Source organism: Rhynchophorus ferrugineus, unplaced genomic scaffold, assembly GCF_030347505.1.
Source record: "Rhynchophorus ferrugineus isolate W39M unplaced genomic scaffold, kcgeb_rfMv2 rfM9, whole genome shotgun sequence".
NCBI classification, from domain to species: Eukaryota; Metazoa; Arthropoda; class Insecta; order Coleoptera; family Curculionidae; genus Rhynchophorus; species Rhynchophorus ferrugineus.
The window spans coordinates 5,991,074-6,014,021 of NW_027472588.1; the positions used below are offsets into that span (position 1 = coordinate 5,991,074).

At 32.6% G+C, this 22,948-nt stretch overlaps 1 protein-coding gene across 1 annotated transcript in view; it reads left to right on the forward strand.

The window, feature by feature from the left end:
- Nucleotides 1-1,117: 1,117 nt before the first annotated feature.
- Nucleotides 1,118-22,948, forward strand: part of nrv1 (nervana 1) — a 48,436-nt gene continuing 26,605 nt past the window's right edge. The window contains exons 1-2 of the mRNA XM_076413224.1: nucleotides 1,118-1,256; nucleotides 10,799-11,131. Of these exons, the coding sequence (XP_076269339.1) occupies nucleotides 10,984-11,131 (148 nt within the window). The 5' untranslated portion in view covers nucleotides 1,118-1,256; nucleotides 10,799-10,983. The remainder of the gene's footprint in view (nucleotides 1,257-10,798; nucleotides 11,132-22,948) is intronic.

Here is a 22,948-nt window from a genome sequence, read left to right on the forward strand (position 1 = left end):
TACGAAATATTATTCACTTGCATGTATTTTTGATCGGCGATATCTATTTGCGAAAAACATATCAGTACAAACAAATGTTAAACAACAAAACGTATCTTTTAATATCGATGCTTTTGATATTTCTCTACAAAAAAAAACAGTTTTCTATTTAGTATTATTGATATATTCAGTATACACAGACGTTAATCTTGGAAGGTCTAAAGAGCATTTTTGACATAGATTACTTTTGTAGTTTGATTTGAGTATATCTGCTATCGAAGTCCATCAGACGCTCATGGTGATATTGCTTCGTCAATTAGCAATTGTAAATTTTGGTTTCAATGATATTAGAGTGGTGATTTTGATGTCCAACTTAAAATTTTGAAAGAATCTTCATTAGCTATAGCTTAACAGTTGATTAACTCTTTCAAGAAAGATCGAAAAGAAGCAATCCACTTGCATGACGACGTTCGATCACATGTTGCAAAAGTTGTGACGAGTACACTGTTACAGCTGCAGTGAAGTTCTGTCGCATCTTCGTGCTGGAGTACTGTCAAATCAACATTATTCTTTGACATATCACTACGTTGTCAGAAAGATGGAAAATACAAGTGTGAAGATTAAAAATATTTTTAATAAAATATATTCTCTCACTAAAAATATGTTCTTTATAAATATCTTATCCTGAATAATTTCAAAGATAAGGAATTCAAGACTTAAACAGAGCAAAAATATCGTTAATAATCAAAAAGAGCATTATAAAAAAACAACGTGACAAGTATTAATGCTTGAACATGAAAACTCTGTCACTTGAAGATGTAGGACTTAAACCCACCTGTTGTATTCATCATCACTTTACCCAGTTGATGCTGTATCGAAGAAGAGCGACCTCCTTTTTTCGAAGACACAAGGAAAAAAGTTTTAAGAAATACCATCAACTTCAACTGTTTTTGATGAAGAATAATTGGATGTCAGGCAACTAACAATACAGCCATCAAAACGTTATAAGACAAACATACATTTACATAAAAAATGAGCACTTAAACAAACGTTATTATGCTTTTCATTACATAATATCGAACCTGGATACAACTACAACGAAAATTGACGTACTCACACTCAAACGTAAATGGAATTCGGCGTCTTATCAACGACAATTGATAAAGCTAATTTGTGGGGTATTGATAAATACCGCGATCTCTCTTGAACGCCATAACAAATACGTGTACCATATCGTTAGATAAAGAACAATATTCCTGCCACCGACTTCAAATCGAGTAAGTAGCCCTACTTTATCTTTAGACAAATTAGCATAGGACTGGTTAAAACCAGTTCTGGAAGACGTCAACGCGAAAACGAACCTATTTTTACAGGTTTGATGTTATCGCGATCGAATATAGTTATTAAAATCGTATAAATAGGAAATAAATAGCAAGGGGGGCGGATCAGGCATTTGAACCAATATGTGTTATCATTATCAAACTAATATAACTAACTGAATATTGATATATCAGGATTTAGGTTTAAGATAAAACATCTTTTATAAATTTTATTTTCTGCGTATACACCAAGCCTTATAAAGTAGATTAATTCTAACATAATTAAAGTAGTTAATAGTCAGCGTTGATATATTTTATAACCTTTTATATAGAATTTGTAGCAATTTTAGTATGTTAAAATATATTATAAATTGTTTTTATGCAAGAATATCTATAGCTAAGTAAATATTATCCTCTTCTTAACAACATTTCATCCAGATAATTTGTACTCACATATATATAATATATATATATATATATATATATAGATGCCAACATCAATAATATCAGTTTCTCGTATCAAGTAATTTTAAAAAGGATGGAAATCGAATATATCAGTTTCAAAACTTTTACTAATCTTTGCATCATTACTATGTCTTTCATGATAATTTTTTTGGAAGAAATATATTTCAAGAATAATGTCGTGATTTTCATATTCTGATATTCGCCAACAAAACTATTTCTGAAAAAAATGAACTCAAATTAGTTTCAATCAACTTTAAACGCATTTTTCAACCTTATTTCTCATTGTAACATGTTTTAATTATTTATATATTCAAACCTAATTTATTCAAATTACCTTCAAATACTCACTGAATAATATAACCGAGATTTCTTAAAGTAATTCGCACAAGCATCTTTTAAAATCAACGTTACGCCATTAACAAAGTCTAGCTCTCAACCTGTCTTAAGTTTTCTAGATTTACTAAAGATTTGCGTAATCTAGCGTTGTAATGATAGAAGAGGGCGTCTTTCTTTGTAAAGTCTAAGCAGTTCATGGCGAACAATTCCTTTTTAATCCTACCAAAACTTATAGTTAGCCTCTACCGTCAGCTTCCCTGAAGTTAACGCGATTTTTTTCACAGTTAATTCATGTAGTTCCCAAGTATCGGGCTTCTTTTGGTAGCCAAGCTGATTTAAATGACCCAAAACTGTACTTAGTGATATCTTGAAATGAAATATGTGGTTCTACCTCCATATTTTTAAGTATTCTATTTTCTTTTTTTAATAATTGGCATTGTTCATCCTTAACTTCAACATTTTCCGAAAGATTTTTCATTTTCAGAAGCATAAACATAGAATATGACGAGACAGACATAGAATATTTTATCTAGAACGCTCTATAGACTGCTACTTTTGCAATAAGCTATAGCAGGTTTTTATTGAATTAATAATATGGAAGATATACGACTGTAATATACTCATGAAAATTCATCAAGAAATGTCTCATTTTAAACCAACGTCTGAACTACTGTTTCTTCATAGTTTTCATAATATAATAAATAGAATTACTGTTATAAATCAATATCTAACAAATCAACATTACAAGAGGTATTTTTAGAATGAATCCACCAATATGGCTAAACGACATTGCATTTAGCAGATCATAAAAGCTATTTCATTTTGGCATTTCAACTCAGTAAACAATGAAATACTATCCTTGAAAAAATGATTCCAGAAAATTATAAAAAAATGGGAATTGAATTCTAAATCATCGGAAAGAGATACTTCACCAGTTATTTTTATTCATAAAAGCAATCTGTTAGACCAGTTATTTTCCAGCCAAAGCCTTATTTAATATAATATTTACGGCATTATATTTTTACAGATAATTCTCAAAAATATTTGTATAAACGCGATTAAACTTATCATTTTTCGCTGTAAAACTGATTCATGAGAAACTATTGCGTAACGTGCTTTGTGCCAATAAGTGGGAGTATTTATTATTATTATCAATTATTAATAACAATTGAAATTGCAGAATGATGTCGTTTACGTTTTCAGCACACTGGCGATAATCTGTTATCTCTCAATAGCGTGAATTGACGTGAATTAGATTAAATAATTACGGAATATTTTAGAAATGTTACATAAATGATACAATTTTAATGATTTAAAGCGTTATTTAAAATATTATAGAGCATTTCCATTAACAAAATATTAAATGTACAAATATAAATCAGAAATACTTTGATCGACTTCTATTGAACCATTTGTTCATTGTTCTTTGTGTGTCAGACAATATGTATGAACTTTCAATCAATATTTTTTCTTTGATAGAAGCATAATTTATTTAAAATGAACTCGAAGAATGGCATTAATTGCAACAGGCAAGGGGGATTTACAAATAACTTCTCGATAAATGATATTATCTGTTGAAAAACACTTTTGTTAATATTTTTAAAAAGAGCTAGGAATTTATTCCAACACCAAAACAGAAAATGTTAGACGTTACTGTTTGTTCTCTCATCATCTAGCTCTTAGATATTTACAAATAACTTCTTGACTCACATTTAATGCTATTTAATTTAGATGTTCAATGAATAATTCGCACCTAAACCGCCATTATCTTCCAAAATTAATATAACATTTCAATTTTATTTTTGAAATTATTTACTTAAGTTGATTGAAGATATTTGAAATAAAATGTATTACTGAGCCAAGATAAAAAAAAGATAATCTAATATGCAAATGTGTATAGTTAGTTGACTATCAACCACAACCAATAAAAGAAATTTGTTCAAGAAGTTTTACTGTTGCTCAAGAGATGGTGCAGTAAAACCACTAAATACATTTTTATTATTTAGCTTTAGAAACTATTGTTAAATATATATAAGAACTTTTCGTCTTCTATTAAAATAACAGAAAGGAAAACTGAAAGATATATTAAAAGATCACTGGCATCTAAATCAAATCTAATAAAGTTCATGAAACATATCAACCAATATTTATCTTATTCACCTTAATTAATTAATAGAGCAACTTGAAAGATTGATTAGTAGATCGCCGGAACAGTGTAACATATTAATGTTCAGGAAGTTTTTTTTTATTAATCGCCTAGAAATGTCTGCCCGTGGGCAATAAGTATTATTATATGATTTCAGTTATATAATATAACTATCCTTGGAAGATTATATGGCATGCGGGAATTTTTTACAGGCTTTTTCAAGTATTTTGTCTATATACCTAATGTATTGGGTAATAAAATATACAATATTTTAAACTATAAAGTTGTGGTTTGCTTCTCGAGCGACAAGATCTCTTAGATGACCTTGTATGTTGTATTAAAGTATTGACAATGTCACTAGCAACTTGTAATGTTGTATCTGCAAGAACATTTTATCTATATAGCTTTAAACAGAAACGTTTTTCTTTGTTTATCAACATATACTAACATTGTACCTTTATTTTAGTTATATTATATAATTCAGTTTTATAATATTTAGTGATGAGAATAAAAAATTTTTAAATAATTGTAGAAAGTACTAAAGTACTAAAGTACACCTAACTGGCATTAAGTTTAATTTATTTAAAGAGTTTATTACTACTGATCCTTTATTTTAGTTGAATTTTAAATGTACATTTACACCAATTTATTCATCAAACAAAAAAATTTAAACATCAAAGGATTCATTCCATTCCGAATGAGGTCCAATCTTCAAAACATGATTTTTAACGTTTCTAACGTTTAACGCTCTTGTTTGAGCGGATGCGTGAGAGCTCGCATTGTCACGATGAAGAGCAATCCGGCGTCTCTTGTTTGTTTTCCTTATTTCACCGAAGACTTCTGGCAAACAAATAGTTGTGTATCAATCAGAATTTACTGTTCTACGAGCCTCTAGAGGCACTGCTGTAATATGACCAGTTTTCCCAAAGAAAGTTGAAGGGCTTCGTGCGCGAACAATTTTTGTTGGGTTTGGTTAATCTTGGAACACCCCTACAGTCGTCTGCTGCTTACTTTCAGGCTCATACGAATATATCCATGATTCGTCACCTGTCACGATTTTATAAACGTCTTTCGAAGCACCGCGATTGAATTTCTTAAGCATTTCTTTGCCCCTCCCAGAAGACCTAACCGCTCTCATCAAGTCCTATCTCTCGGACAGATCTTTCCAGGTCAAGATCAGGGCGTCACTTTCCAGTCGTAAACAAATCGATGCTGGCGTACCTCAAGGTTCCCCGCTGGCCCCAGCCTTATTTAATCTCTTTATTTCAGATATGCCGAGAAAAGAGCATATTGACGTCGCCTTTTACGCTGACGACACTGCTTTCTTCACGGCCGCCAGGTTCGAAGTTACAATTCATGAGCGTTTACAGAAGCAGCTCGATCATGCGGTCAAGTGGTTCAAATTCTGGAGGTTGCAAATCAACCCCCTGAAAACCCAGGCCATCATTTTCCACAAGAAGCGTTACGCACTGCGCGTCTCGCAACTTAAGATCGACACCGCAATAATTCCATGGCTGGATAACGTCACGTACCTAGGTCTTCACTTCGACCGGCGGTTCGGTTGGCATTCCCAAATCCAGAAAGCAATCCAAAAAGGTTCGGGGATAGCAAACCTGCTATCTCCTCTGATCTGCCCTTCTAGCAGGCTTCCCATCTCCATCAAATGCTTATTTTACAAGATGTTAATTCGGTCCGTACTCCTCTACGGATCTAATGTCTACTTCAAGTTTGTTACACCCAACCAGGTCAAACGGCTTCAAGTTTTCCAAAATAAGCTCCTCAGGAGAATATTAAACGCTCCATGGTTTGTCAGAAATAATCAAATCCATAGGGAAACTGACACTCCAGAAATCAAGCACTTCATATCTCAATCATTCCACAAACAACAACTCAGCTCAAGTTCTTCTGAAAACGCGCTTGTTCGCGAGCTGGTCGACATGCTGGGAGCTTAGCACCGCGTCACCGCTAAGCTCTCCCCCTTTTCCAGGCTGAAACGACCTCATCCGTCGCTACAGTCATAACTTTTGCCCCCATACAACAGTACCCAGTTGTGTGTTAACTCAGGTTCGCGAATCAATAGAATCGCCGGGCTCTCGTGCCCAATAACGGCTGCCCGATCAGCGGGTGCCATATCCCCAAATTTAATGCAGTAGCAGTAGTGATCCACAGGGGTCAACTGTGAGGCGGTTTCGGTTTAGTGTATTGGTAAGCCCAGAGGCAGTCCCACATAACCCGGTCCAACTTGTCACTCCAGGGCAAGTCTCCGCGACCAGGTATGCGTCATGCATTCCACCGCCTGGTTTTTAGGCCAGAACAAAAAAAAAAAAAAAGCATTTCTTTGCCAAATTGTGTGGGATCCAACGCAAACATAACTTTCGCACAGCTAAGCGTTCGTGTAAAATCGCATATACTCGGGTGGAACTAATACTTAGGGATGCCGCAATCTCATAATAGGTGACATAACGATTTTGCTTAATAATTTCTCAGACAGCACCGACGTTTTCTGGCACAACAGCCGATATTGGACCACGATTGAATTCACTAAACTAGTGATACACGGTGGTTTTTGATGAAGCTTCATCACCAAAACTCAAATTAAGTTGATTGATGCACTCTTGTTGTGATAATCCACGTCGAAAATCGTAAAAAATCACCGTACGAAAATGTTCACGACTTAGTTCCATTTTTTGCCGAGACGAAACTTTCAACTAAATATAAAATAAACAAATAGAATCCGTGCGACAAAATGTTCAGAGTACGTATACGGTCAAAAATGTCAAACTTTACGATGGAACCGTCAGATGACAACAGTGTGGCCAATTCTCGAAATATAAATAGTGACCCTCGTATAGTCGTGAAATTACGATAACCAGGAAAGCGACTAAAAAAAGTTTAGTCGTGAATAGTAAAGAAGGATATAAAATAAATATGAATATAAGAAAAATATAATGTGGTGTCGATGTTATCACCTAGCTGACATTTAGTTTAAATTAATAATGATTTTATTGCATGTGTTTATCCACTATCACATAGGAAATGCATTAAAAAATGTTTATTTTGCACTAGAAAAAATGCTAATCGATAGATCGACAGTTTACTGCGTGCGACTAATACCCGCCCAATGCTAGACAATAGGGGTGTTAATAAATTCCGTGAAAAAACAGTTAACACGATCCGGAAATAGATAATCACCACAAATTGGGTTGAGCAACCATTTTATTTTTACGGACACGTCAAGTCCTTTCTTTCGACTAATGTGATTTAAATTATTGTATATCCAAAGGCTGATATATCTTGTAATAGGAAAGCCTAAATTAGTATCGATGTAATCCTCTTTTCTAACGCGCAGCTTCTGTTCCTATTTTGAGGTTATGAAACTAATTGTCCAATATACATCAAAGCTACACTATGTTGGTTGAAGAACTTACTTTGAACGTACTTTTGCATATATTTTTATACTCTATGGTATTCTGTCAAACACAATAGTTTTATATATAGTCTATTCAAAGTTTTTTTGTATATACACTATCAAGATGTTTAATATATTGCCTGCCGAAATATATAAATTCATTTTAGAATGAGACAATATTTTCCTTCTCATTTTATTCCAGTTAAAAGATACACAATGTCTTATTAGTTCTAACACGTAAACGAACGTGCCTGTCAAAGTCGTCCGGTTGTCAAACTTATGCAAAATTCTTGATAGTAATAGTCATAATAGGTTATAACTCTAGATGTAGTTTTTAGATGTACTATAATATTAAACTAAATTATATTTGATAATATTTTTGTTCAGTTATTTTATTTGGATTAGAATTGTGTTGTCTGTCAGAGCCAAACTGAACTAAAACTAAGAGTTGATGCGGCAACATTGCGACTTTCTGACACACAATCTGTCACAAATTTAGATGACGTATAGTAATTATACGTAAAGTAGAAAATATATGAATGTTATTAAAATTGTAAAATATTAAGAAATTATATATGTCAAGGGTAGGACAAAATTAGTTTCGGATTTTTCTAATAAATGACTTTAAAATCGCATATCCATGGTAATATGTATTTATTGAAGCCATACTGGAGCGCATTTGAAAGATATAGAACACTATTATTCGAACTTTGAAAAAGAAGATTCTATAAGGTAATATTCGTCATATTTTGCTTTTTTACTTCGAAAAAGGGGAAAATTTGGTGTAGGCTGACCAAAAATAATGCGGTGTTTATAGTGATGAGTGCAGAAGGGAACTCCGGTAACAAAATTGGTTTGCTAGCTTTCGTCCTGGAAGTTTCTAAGGGTTTAGTACCAAATCTCACCAAAACTTTCCCAGTGGTGACTTCAAAATAGGCTTGTGAAAGGGTCACGTCAATTCCGTCCAGTCTCAGTATTACCGTGATTTATGGTTATGGTTTTTGCCAGAAAAGTGGCAAGAGATCTTGAAATTGATAGATTAATTGATATAACTCAACCTAATATATTCAATATTTTGATTTTAAACAATATCAAATGAGCGCCGATGATTTCAGGAAAAATATATAAAAAAGACACGTATAATTATATGCTTTCTTAATATTTATAAACAAAACATCGGTTATTGAAAGATCTGCCACAAAAAGCAATCATCATGTATGTTTTAAGGTTGCTGAAATAATTATGATCAAATTACTTGACAAACTGGCAGGCCAATTTCGCTGCTACCGACGATATCAAAATTATTTCGGTAGCTGCTCTTAAGACGTATGGAAGCATATATAGAAATACCAGGTTTCCAGTTTGGATTTCGAAATCACCATTCGACAATTGATCGTCTCACAAGCTTTTGATCGGGTATGCCATTTGGGATTAATTTATTGTTAACTACTGGAATCAACATTCTCAACACTTGGAACACTCGCTGACCATACAGTTATCATGGCAAAAGATATATCTCTGCCTAAGGCTGTAGAGAAAGTACAAGTATCAATCAAAAATATCTACAAATGGACTGTAGACTAGAAAACATAGCTCCAAATTTTTCCATGTTAATTTTGCGTTTTTTGGAAAAAGACAAAAATCTAATTATATCACTTAACGGATGCCCGATTCCTCAAGCATAATCAGATAAATATCTCAGAATACATCTCGATGGTAGGTTAAATTGGAAACATCATGTTAGACAAAAAGCAGAGCAGATAAGACTCAAAGTCAAACAACTGTATTTGTTAGTTGGAAAATACTCCCAATTTTTTTTTCCTAATACCAAAGAGATAAACCTGACAAAGACTGATAAAATATATCAGTTAATCATTAAGCCATTTGGACCTATGAGGCACAAATATAAGGTTACAATAAAACATCATAACATCTAGTAATCCAGTGAACACAAAACAAAGTCCTACGAATAATCACCAATGGATTTAGCAATGGATCAAATGCATTGACGAAGTGATCCAAGATTTCGCCTTAAAACATGAATTAATATTCAGAATATATAAATTATATAGATCGTTTACGATTTTCGATGTGGTTTATCACTACAAGAGTGCATCAATCAACTTAATTTGACTTTTGGCGATGAAGCTCCATCAAAAAACCGTATCGTTGCTGTGCGAAATGATTAAGCAAGATCGTCATGTCACCTATTGTGAGATTGAGGCATCCCTAAGCATTATTTCCACTAGCATATATGCGATTTTACATGAACACATGAAAGTTATGTTCGCGTTGGATCCCACACAATTTGACAATCGCTCAAATAAAGGCTCGTGCCGATTGGTGCAAAGGAATGCGTCAGAAATTCAAACGCGGTGCTTCGAAAGACGTTTATAAAATCGTGACAGGTGACGAATCATGGATATATATCCATGAGCCCGAAAGTAAGCAGCAGTCGACTGTATGGGTGTTCCAAGACGAACCAAATCCAAGTGAAGCGAAGATCCAACTAAAAGAAGTTCCCCAAGAATCACTTCAAAGAAAATGGTGGCCTGTTTCTTCGGGAAAACTGATCATATTGCAACAGTGCCTCTAGAGTATCGTAGAACAGTAAATTCTGATTGGTACACAACCATTTATTTGCCAGAAGTCTTCGATGAAATAAGGAAAACAAATAAGAGACGCCGGATTCATGGCTACATGACAATGCGAGCTCACACACATCGGCTCAAACAAGAGACTATATGAGCATTCAAAACATCTAATTGTTGGGTCATCCGCCATACAGCCCTGATTTGGCACCCAATGACTTCTTTATGTTCCCATCTTCCCATTCAAAAATCATGTTTTGAAGATATGCCTTGAAAATTGGTTTAAGCTTATGCAAAAATGCATCGATCATCGTGGGGAGTACTTTGAAAAACATTAAAAATATATTCGCAGCTTAACTATTTGTTTTTTTCCTATTCCCGAAATATAAATAGTGACCCTCGTATCTCATGTAAGATGTAATTAATTTAAAATAATTGTAAACAAGGAAGCCACAATCTCTAAAATAATTATTTTAGATTACACATCAACACATAAATAAAGCAAACATGGATTTTAACCAAATGAACGTTGTTTGTACGCGTCTATTTGCAGGTGAAACCCATCTCCACCGTCGCGCCATTCTCCTGCAACAAGCCATACGCCGACAGCGTTCTACTCTCAGTTTACGAGCGCGGCTATCAAGCGCAGTAAGTTTTGTTTGACGAGGCTTAGCCGGCTCGGTTAGTAGTGTAGGATCGGCGATTTGGACTAGTTGAACGAGGACCCTTTACTTAAACATGGTTGCCGGTAAATCGGAAGACAACGGTGGCGTGAAGGAATTCCAGTTTCATCAGCAACTAAACGAGACGAAATGGCAGACCTTCAAGAAGCTGATCTACGATCCGAGCAACAACGCCGTCTTCGGCCGGACGGGCAAAAGTTGGGGTGAGTAAGAGAAGTCGTTTCTCGTAAATATTTATTTTAAAGCTTTACCCACTAATATCTAATCAGTGTTTTGTGGTAATAAATGTCAAGGAAATGTAGTCGGTTAAAAGTTGCGGTTAACTACCGATTCCTTTTTGTATATTTGGCAATATTCCAACGGATAGTTACAAAATTCTATGCTTATTTCATTGGCTTTAATTAAAATGCGTTTATTTCAAGTTGTTTTCGGTACATAATTATCTTTGTTTATCCTGCAACTAACCAAGCGAGATTATATATCGTTTTAATTATAACCGGTAGTGTAAAAGAGCAAAATTTCGATTTTGTATCATAATATATTTATGTCACAGTAATGTATCTCGTATGATATGGTAAATAAAATGTGTAAAATTGTTTACGTATCACCGTTGCATATAAGTTCCATACCAGATGAAAATTACGGTGAACATCTGGTAGATATCTCGATATCTGCGTCTAGTAACACAGATTCTTTTTATATCCCTACATTATGTAACATTTCAAATTATTATGTACACAAATATCAGGTGTAAGAAGTAAGCAATCTTTTCGTAATGTTTATAGAATTGCATTGAGCATTATCATCCCAGTGCTATTCGGAGACCAAACTATATAAACTTTATTTTTGGAATAGGATATATGTATAATGAAAATTATACTGAAATATGTTCAAATGAGCCAAGTGATGTTATTTCCTTAAGAAAAATTTAAATGAAATGATAAAAATTTACTTCAATAAAATATAATTTTAAAAAACACGGATTTCTTTTTCACCCAACTAATATCTATCTATTTATCGTAAAGAAAATGTGTAAAAGTTGTTTTCAAGTGACACAGTTCCATACCAAATGAAAAATTACCGTGAACATCTGGTATATATATCGTATATTTGATATAATGACAAGGATTATCTTTCCCATGCACATATTACGTAACATCCTATTTGATTAGACGATTATATGTAAATAATTAGTAAGAAAATAAAAATAACCATTATTCTCGTTTTCTTCCTAATACGACAGAAATAAAAATATCTTTCTATATATGGTTAAAATCGGACCAGCTACTGTATTAAATTATTATTAGGTCGTTTTATGGGTTAGTTCAAGGTTATTTCGTCCCCAAAATACGTCCAATAACAAATGTAATAGTTCAAATTTGTTTTAGAATATGGATTTGAACTTGGAGGTTTTTTTAATCGAATTTTTTCAAGTCCTTATATGGTTTTTGTTGTATTTTCTGTTTGTCACAAAATCAACAGTCATTCACAAGGCGATCTTTGGGTCAAAGGCTATAAACATACAGAGACTTTGTAATTTAATCATTCATATTGAAAGAATAATGTTTTATTGGGATTAGAAAGCTTCAAACTGTTTCAAAATGTCTGCCAATACGACGGAGACGGCGAGCGAAGGAAGATATTATGATTTAAACATAGTGCCGAAAGAAATGTTTAGTCGAGACGCTAATGATTAAATAGTGGTGTTAATATCTCTAAGAGTTCAAAAGATTGCGAAAGAAATAAAATTTGAACAAAAATGGAAATTTAAGGTCCATTGTTCCAGCACTAAAAATAAAATTTAATGAGGAATATGTTTGAATGAATGTAATGCTGAACGAATAAAAGTAAATTCGAAGAAGAATAGTTTCAAAAATATTGAAAATGTTGAAACAAAAAATATAAGGCCCACGTAAAATACACCATGTTAAACGTACCCTCCATTTACTAGTCCGAACCCAATTTTGCGAAAAATCACGTCGGGATCATCACTTTAGGGTAAATTTTATATGACTCGGTGAATGGAGGTAAAACGAAATGAAACGGTGGTGTTTATATTATGTGACCGTTATTTATTGGCAATGTAAAAAAATTTAGAAAATACTAAATAGATAAATAAAACGGATGGCAGCGGTATTACCTGGAGACGAGGCTTGGACAGTCGATGGTGGCACGTCTAGACCAAACGATGGTGGGGTACTTAATGATTGGAAATACCCTTCAATGACATCCCAGATAAACGTCTCGGGGTTGCCAGCTATTCGTTATCGGGTTCTAGTTGGCGCTGCTGGCACCCCGCCCGTGTTCAACATCTGGGATTATATTTCTGGGTACTTTGTTGACCGTTATTCCACGATGTAAAATTTTACATGTCCCAGGTTCGTTACACAAATAATAGTACTCGTATATGAGCCCTTAAAGAAGTTATTTAACCCAACATATTTTCGCATTCCAACCATTCGATATATTACATGGTGCTTGCATGTATTCCGATCAGTTTTTCACTTAAAAAAGGCAAGAGACTTTTCGTCTGTTATTTCTTATTGCTGGTTTTTTTTTGCAAAAATATGTCGTTTAATTTCTTCAAATTCCACATCTGCACTGACAATTTAATTCGGTTTTAACAGATTGTGATACTCTACACTTTGTGATTCCATCATATGCAAAGCAAGACTTTATAGCCTTTAATATTGCATACGTTTTGAGACAGTTTTCAGTAATGCACAATTTTCTCCTCTTAGTTATCTTAAAGCAATGTCTTCCTCATTATACAGCATGTATGTAGTCTCAGGGAGCATTAACCGATTTCTTTACATATCTCAAATATTATTTACAGAACAACCTTCATCTAAATTCATAAAACTAAACTATATTATCACAATTAGCTGATAAATGTAAAAACCGAGTTTTGTTGTTAGTTCAGCGAATGTCTGAAGCATGAGATCCATGAAGCCTGATGAAAACAAATTCACGTAAACACATATGATAACGTCTGCTGTTGCTAGCAAAAATTCTCTCTGACTCATACGCTAGCAAACGATTAAACAAAAGTTCATATTTAGTAATAAAATCTCGTATCAGTTTATTGTTTTCCGATGAAAATAACCGTGTTTTAACGTTAAACTTGTTACCATAACATCATTATCGATCTTTTTTGGCTTTTAACATATGTTTACCCAAGATAACAGGTGTTTGTGTAGACAAGTTTATATAGATAATCCAGAGCGTTATATTTACCAAACATTTTTAGATAAGTATTTTTATTCAAATTCGATAAAACAATACTGGGAAGCTTTTCTACTTGATGTATGTTTCTTTTTACGAGGGTCGAACTGAAAATAGTAGGACTAAAATATTATAATTAATAATTTAAACCTGACGAATGTTGATTAAAATAATACTGCCTTCCTCTCTACTCATCTCAGTTTAATTTGCGAACTTCGGACGGATTGTGTCGGCGAAATAACTCATTATACGAGGGCAGTTTGCTAACCTTAAACTCTGATCAGTTCATAGATTACTGTAAGATTTTACGTCATTTAGTTTGTATTTGATAGCATTCTATCTCTCCAAACGAATAACTAACATATAAGTGAATTTCTCCTGATAGATGTGCTCTAAAGAATGCCAAATTTTGTGCGTCAGTCGGCCACAGTACTCCGTCCAGCGTATCCTTCATATTTAACCTTGAGAAAACCTATTTGAAATTTATAAAACATAAGAAAGACAGGAGGTTATATTGAGAAATGAAACGAAATATATCCGAAAAAATATCTTTCATTCAAAAAATCACCGACATCAAATTACGATCTAGAAATCAGTATATGAGTATAATGTTCAGATGTCACATCAACACGTTGATCCTTATTTATCTAAAATCAAATATTAAAACATCCACTTGTTGGAGAGGTCGTTAGTCATACACATCAGTGAAGACTGATGCAACACAACAGTGGTAATCTGATGTTATGAAGTCCGTCAACGTGGATTTTTACGTGATTATTTATTATCTTATCTAAATTTCTTGTGTTTTGTGATATATAATTCACTATTGCTTTAAAATACTAATATAGACACTAAAATCCGATTGATTCTTTTTCTAACTCAAATAATTTTAGTTTTTGTAATTATAAACGTGGCTTAATCTTAATTATATCCAAACATATATAAAAGAGGACCGTACCAGATTTTTTAAAAATATGTTAAAGTCTCCTTTTTACCAACTAGGGGTTTATCTGGACTGGACCAGTTTAACGTGGGCTCCGAACCACGGTCCTCGGCATTAAGCTCACCGACTGGCGAGTGACCAAGTTATAGACCATACCAGAATACATCCGGTCTTACCCAGCCTGGTTGCTGGCGTGACTGGGTTGGTTATTCCTTGTCGGATTTTCCACTGTTGTCTATAAAGACGTTTACAATTACAATCACAAACATAAAGTACATCTATGCCCTTGTAGGATTCAGATATATCACAACAGTAACAGTATGGACCGTCCTGTTGCCTTAAACACTGTGCCAACGAATCTGGTTGTACTAGATTTATTTCTGACTATGTATTATGATAAATAATAATAAAACAACTTTTTAACTGATCAAATGTTTGTTTATACTATATTTACTCAGAATGGAGAAAATATTATCGACCTACCCATTTCTATTTCTATTTTACCCTTCTCTTTCTGAGAGATACTGCTTCTCGTCAAATCCATTTTCTAAACATACTTATCCAATTCAAAAGCTATCAATAATAACTGACAACTGATAATCTCTGATACCTAAATAGATGACAAAAGATCGTCAGCAATAACAAAATGTTGAGAAGGACCTACAAGGTCAAACTACGTCAACAGCATATTGGTTGAAACATGGGCACTTAAATATTAATGACGATGATGATTTTTGTCTTCTTCAGAGTAATTTTCTCAAACAACTTGTCTAGCACTAATCAGCACCTTTGAGACTTGGTCCTAAAAAGGTCTACTAACTGAGCTACATTCTTCCTGACGGTTACAACAGCTGTGATTACCGAACTAGTCCGAAGTTTGGTTGGGTCAGGTTAGATGTTTAAAAACCTTGACATTGCTATTTTGTATAACTACGTAATAATAGCTGGAATGGTGTCAAGTGTAAGTATACGATGTGAATAGCAGGTACATAACTAATATGCAGTCTTAAGTTATTCTGATAACACTGGATCATACCTTGTTTTTAAGAACTTGGCTTTGCTACTTCGATCTAGATGCAAAACAAATGATGTGGCTATGTCCGTTTCGGTTCCGTGGACTTTATACACACCCTAGTAGATCAATACTAAATATTTTAATATTAGTTATTCGATAGAATAATATAATTGAAAAAATAACGAATATGAATCTTCTTAATGAAAAAACAGATTTCTAACCGAGCCCAAGACTAACTTAATCGCGAAATTCTACCTCATAATATCGGCAGGAAGTTGTTTTATTTGCGTTTGGCGGCCTAAAATAGATCAGTTCCAAAATAAAATTGGGTAAAATTTCGTCCAGTAGGTGGACACTTAAATATCCTACTCAGAGTCCGTCAAATAGTCAGGGAAGGTGTCAGAGATTGTTTTAAACCATGCCTACTTGGTTTATTATCGCTTGGTTTTATTTGAAATTAGTTTCATTCGTTTTATATAGAAAGAAAAATAAAAAAGTCTAATCTAAAATATATATTTTTTATCAATAAGGCATTATATTATATTTAACTTCCAACGATTAAATCAATACTGCAATAAAGAATTGTTCTTTGAACTGAAGAACTGAACAAAAATGTTCTAAAATCAAATGGGGCAAAAGTCCCGCTACCATTTTGACTACGCGCCATCTTGTTCATGTGACGTTTAGCTCAGTTTTGTTTTAACCATTGTGTTGTATAGACGTCCAAATTTTGTTATGGGTGAATATACGTCCCAAGAACGAGCAGAAATAGTGAGAATAATAATTGAAAATAATCGTTCCATTATTGTCACTCAGCGGAAATTGTGTAATTGGTACCCGAACTTTTGCCCCACCCTATATGAGACCTTAACATGGTAAAGGAGCTGTTCTTCGTAATTTACAAGTCACTGATTGATTATCTGCTGGCTATCAAAATCATTCACTGTTAGAATTTTATTTTAATCAGTCACAATTAATTTACAACTTTGTATACATAATAAAGACCCTATAAGTATCCATTTATTGTGCGCTTTAGAAAGACATTTTTTCAGCTTGAAACTCTACGTTTTTAAATTTCTACTCATATATTGAAATCGATATTGCTTATAACTGTAACAACCAGAAATTTGGTGGGAAATCTTGCTTTATTAGAAACATTCGTTTTTACTACATGTGTTTATTGTAACAAATGTAAACTTTGTTGTTTTTATAACTTGATAATAGCTCTGTTTTCTTCTAAATATATTTTAAAATACTACTAATATCAAAAAATCGTAGGGCTTTTGAAATAAAATACAAATTAGTTATTTGTTTATTTATCCACCATTATTTTATCACTTTTAAGGAAATAATTATTGGATACAATTCTTTATGGCAATATTTTTTCCAATCTTCGTCCTTTTTAGAAAATATTTACTAAAATTGGTGTTATATAATCTTTGCTGAGCATGAATGGACAATTTCAAATAAAATAAATTGTTTACAACAAATTTGTTACATTGCTTTTGTTTATTGTTATATGTTATTGCAGTCTGAGACTAGCCCATATTGTATAATAGGTTTGAATAAAGTTCACTGTAGAACATGTGTTTACGATCGAAGCTAAGAATACACTTTACCATTCGGATTTTTTTCAATTTTGTTCAATATTAATAGAGATATATGACTGTAAAGACATCTATTTAAAAGAGAACTTAGAAAAACTATAAGGTATATGTATCACCATATACCACTGTTTAACTAATTAACGATTTTCACCAAAAAATTATTTTTTCTAAACTAATTCTATTGAATATGATGAATATTCAAAGTAATTCACTTAATTAAGATTATCCTTAGTGGTTTCAAAAGTGTGAGAACAGTTAATGAAACATTGAAGACAAGGGACAAAGATGAACTTGTGCTTTGATATAAACAATCATTAACAGAGGTTTCCATGAAAATGTTTAAATGGGACTCCTTCTAATTATTATCTGAGCAGAGGCTAATATCATATGAAGCTATCAATTTGTGTATAGCCTCAAGATCAAGAATTCTTCAGATATGGTAACCATTTATTGTCGGAACGATGACAAAAATAATTGAAAATGAGGTTAATCTAAATTAATATTTTATGATTAATATTCTGTTATAAATACGTATAGCAATATGTTAAATGTATAAACTACTCTAACAATTCCCATAAGTGAAAGTAATTTATAATAAAAAAATGATGAAAAGGAATCAATTTTAGTGCTTTTAAGGAAAAACCTTTTTGTTTGTATTAAACTAGGTTGGCATTTGTTTTAACCGTATATGTATTTGTTTGTCTAATTGACATATAGTTAATACAATGTCAGTGATATATGTTAACATTACAATAAAATACATGAAAATTATCATTATTGTCAATTATCATTAAATATGGTGCACTATAAATATATTTGAATAGTTCTTGTGTGCTTCTTGTTTGAAAGATATTTATTTTTGTTAATTATTCAACATTATTTGGGTAGAATTATTGTTTATTACTGTTTATGTAATATTAAATTACTTTTCAGAAACCGAATTCAATCAAATTCATTTTTTTCTTAGTGATTTCTAAGGGCTTCTATCATAATACACAGTAAACAGGTCAATTGAAAAGTCCCGGCGGCCTGACACATAGGTGGCGCTACTAGAATTAAATTCATGTTTTTTAGTTAGCACTAACCCTCAAAAGATGTGTGTATAATTTTGACAGCTGTCGGATCATTAATTTGTGACTTATAGCTTTTTGAGTGACGCAACTTCTGTTATTGTGAGTAAAAACGGATAAAAAGGAATTTCGCGTGTTGATAAAATATTGCTTTTTGAAGGGAAAAAATACAGTTGAAACAAAAACTTGGCTTGATGCCGAATTTCCGGACATTGCGCCAGGAAACTCAACCATCAAGGATTGGTATGCTAAGTTTAGACGTGGTGAAATGAGCACTGAAGACGGTGAACATTAAAAAAATCCACAAAATGATTTTGAATGACCGTAAATTGAAATTGAATGAAATAGCAGACACTCTAAAGATATCAACTGAACGTGTACATCATATAATTCACGAATAGTTGGGTATGAGAAAGCTCTGTGTAAACTGGGTGCTGCGCGAGCTCACTTTTGACCCAAAACAACGACGAGTTTTTGCATCGATATATGACAATGGATGAAACATGACTTCATCATTTGACTCCGAAGTCCAATCGACAGTCATCCGAGTGGACTTCACACGATGAACCCGTTCCAAAGCGTGGGAAAACGCAACAGTCAGCTGGCAAGGTTATAGCGTCTGTATTTTGGGATGCGCATGGAATAATTTTCATTGATTACCTTGAAAAAGGAAGTTCAAGTCATCAACAACGACTATTACATCGCGTTATTGGACCGTTTAAAGGACTAAATCTCCGAAAAGCGGCCGCTTTTGATGAAAAAGGAAATGCTGCTTCACCAAGACAATGCATCGTATAGCAAGTTAGTAAAAACGATGGTACAAATCCATGAATTGGGCTTCGAATTGCTTCCTTATCCACCGTATTCTCCAGATCTAGTATATCTGGATCTCTATAGTATTAATGTTCATATATTAATTGATAATGTTGTTTTTTTTTCTGTTAAATACACTTCACTGTACTACGAGATCAAACGGTTTGATACATTCAAGCCTCTATACTGCTCGAGTGTTATCCTATAGTGGCAATACTTTGGTACTAACATGAAAAAGGAGTTTATCCTCATGTCTCTTTACTATTTTCTTGATTTCCTGAGTAACAGGCTGACCAACATCCCCACAACCGGATTCAATAGGTCCATATCAGTTTTAGAACTTGTTTATTCAATAGCAACTTATTATGAGCGGATAATTAAGATTTTATTCCAAATAGCCAATACATTTTTATATGGTTTCGTTTATTTTTTAATGTACTCCATTTTAGCGATGCTTTGTGAACTACTATTATTGTTCCCACTCCATATACAGATGATTTAACAAAAAAATGACGAAGAATATATTGCAAAAAAAATTTCCAAGTTGTATTATTTGACCTTTTTTTATGACAAGCTTACAACATAAAGAGTATAGTCGTACAAACTCAATAGATATATCTACGGTGTATTATTACTACAAAAATATAAATAGTGGGTATGTTTTTTTGTAGTTTACCTTTACCAGCTTATGCAGTCGAAGTCGCAGTCAGGACCGGTTATTGTACCGATCAGCCTCCAGCTGTTTTATTCATTTTACAATACGGCGCCACTGGTATGGTTAAGATTCATTTTGAGGTCCGAAATTATATTTGGTTAAAAGAATCTTGGACTTGTATTTGATAAACAGCGTTCACTTTGAATAGAATGAAAAACATACGGTATAATTATTCTGACTCAAACTTCTCACGTAACTTTCTTCTTACCTATCCCTCTGTTGTTAGGTTCACGAAAAAACTGAGATAGCTCTGGTTTTATGGTTCGATTTTTTTGTTTCTCTACATAGATACGTTACAAATATCAAAATGTTACATTGGTTCATGAAAAATTTAAATACAATGAACTTAAATTGCCAGTGTGTGTTCATTTAAAAATTCTATAGTATGACACACCTCCTACATTTGTTTGTGGGATAGGGTTTAATTAAATTAAACCAAAATTTAACAAAAAATGTGCACAAAATTTTAACAAATTTCAAATCTCACAGTACCCTTCCTTCTGACTTCACCTGCATAAGTTTCCTGAGAAACTGCGAAATTATAGTGAGAAACTGAGACAGAATTTCTATCAGGATTTTAAAGTGATGGTACAAAGATGAGAGGATAAATGAAATCGTCCCATGATGGCAAATTAATACTGGTCTTTAAAAAGGATTATTCTAAAAAACTGTACGAGTTAAGAAAAGCTTAAAAGGTGTTGGAAGCTCTCTGAAGTGCGGTTTCTCATTCCTCAATCACCCTATTCGCCTGATTTAGGTCCGTTGAATTAGAAGAGCCGTTTCAAGGATATAGTTTCAATGAAATTCAAGAACAAATTTAATGATTCGAAAATACAGTTCATTCAAACCATTTATATTTTATTTAAAAATACTTGGTATCTTTTTATCACAGTAATATATTACGTAATAAGTACTTCCATTATAAAAGCATACGCATTAATTACCATAACATCAAGTTTATCAATGTCTTCATTATGTTTATATCAAATTAAATCGTTTCAGATTTGGTGCCGCTTGTTTTAATTGACCAATGGCTGTGCCCGAGTCAGACTGATTAAATTATGTCTATAATTAAGTAAACCTCGTTATGTCAATGTTTAGAAACGATCTTTCACTTGATATATATGTTTAATAACATTTAATTATGTTTTTTTGTATTTGATTTCGTAAAGATACTTACGATGTAATATAGTATATTCCACCACAAGGGCCGAAAGTTGAATTTTTGACCCGTTTGGTTTATACGATTTTTTTCATAAGTGGTCGAAAGTACTTTATTAATTTAACTTTAAATTTTGATGAGCATGTTTTTGATGCGTGCCCTTCGACATCAATGGAATTCTTCGATAACGTATCTGTAATTATTATCAATCGCGCTTCTGCACCAAAATTTTGTATAACATCTTCTTCGTCCGTGGATTCATTAGATGATAACGTATTGTTCATTTTTTCTGGATTATTTAATCGAATGACGACATGTACTTCTCACAGGGAGTAAATGTTTCACTTTCTTCCCTGTTATTAGACGTACTACGACGTACTTTCGACCGAGGTATGAAAAAGAAATCATCTTGGTTAAAATTAAATAGACTGCTGCAATAAATTATGATCTTTACCATAACCTTCGTATCTGAGGTAAATATAATCCATTGGAGCCGCGTTTTAACACCTCGAAGAAAACAATACATTCCTAGAGCTAGACCTTTGCCTTGAAAATCAATGGTTTAAGATCATCTTCGCTATAGTTCATTCCAAAGTTTTCTCGTATCCAAAACATCCGTATCAGATATAATTTTTTTTCTTTTATGTCTTTAGGTTTTCCAGTTTCTTGATATAACCCATTAAACTGCCTGCCCATAATTACACATCGTAAATCATTTTAAATTTTAGGATTTCGAAGGTTTAAGTTCACGAAGATTTTGGTTTTTTATTAGCTATGTTATATATAGAATGGATGAATAGGTTTTAACATTATATAAATGCTATTATTTTAAATTATTATTTACTTGGTGCATATAGCAATTAAATCTCTAAACGCTATGTTAATTAATAAAATTTGGCTTAATTGATATATGCATCAAGTAAACAATAATTTAAAATAATGATATGGATATAATGTTTTAAAAAATCATATAAAGACATAAAGATCCCGAACCATTTTATATATAACATAGCTAATAAAAAATCAAAATCTTCGTGAACTTAAATCCTAAAATTCTAAAATGATTTAGGATAGATATATATATATATATATATATATATATATATATATATATATATATATTTAGGGTAAATGATGTGGCTCGGTGAATATATATTCTCATATGAAATAGGTCAGGTTTATAATATTTAAGATGTTTTTCATAAATATGAACCATATATTTTTAAATAAATAATTCAAAATTTTTAAAATTAACTCTGATTTTAACACGTATGAATGTTTTAAGGCTCATCATTTTTCTCTCATTAATGCCGATACAAATTTGTTGCAATTTTTCATTATTTAAACTAGGACTAAACCATTTACGTGGGAAACATGTCGTTTTAATACGGTTGCACATTTTCTATGTTCCCATTTTAATAATGTTCTTCATTAATATAAATGTAAATATAAATTAGGATGTGGCAACTG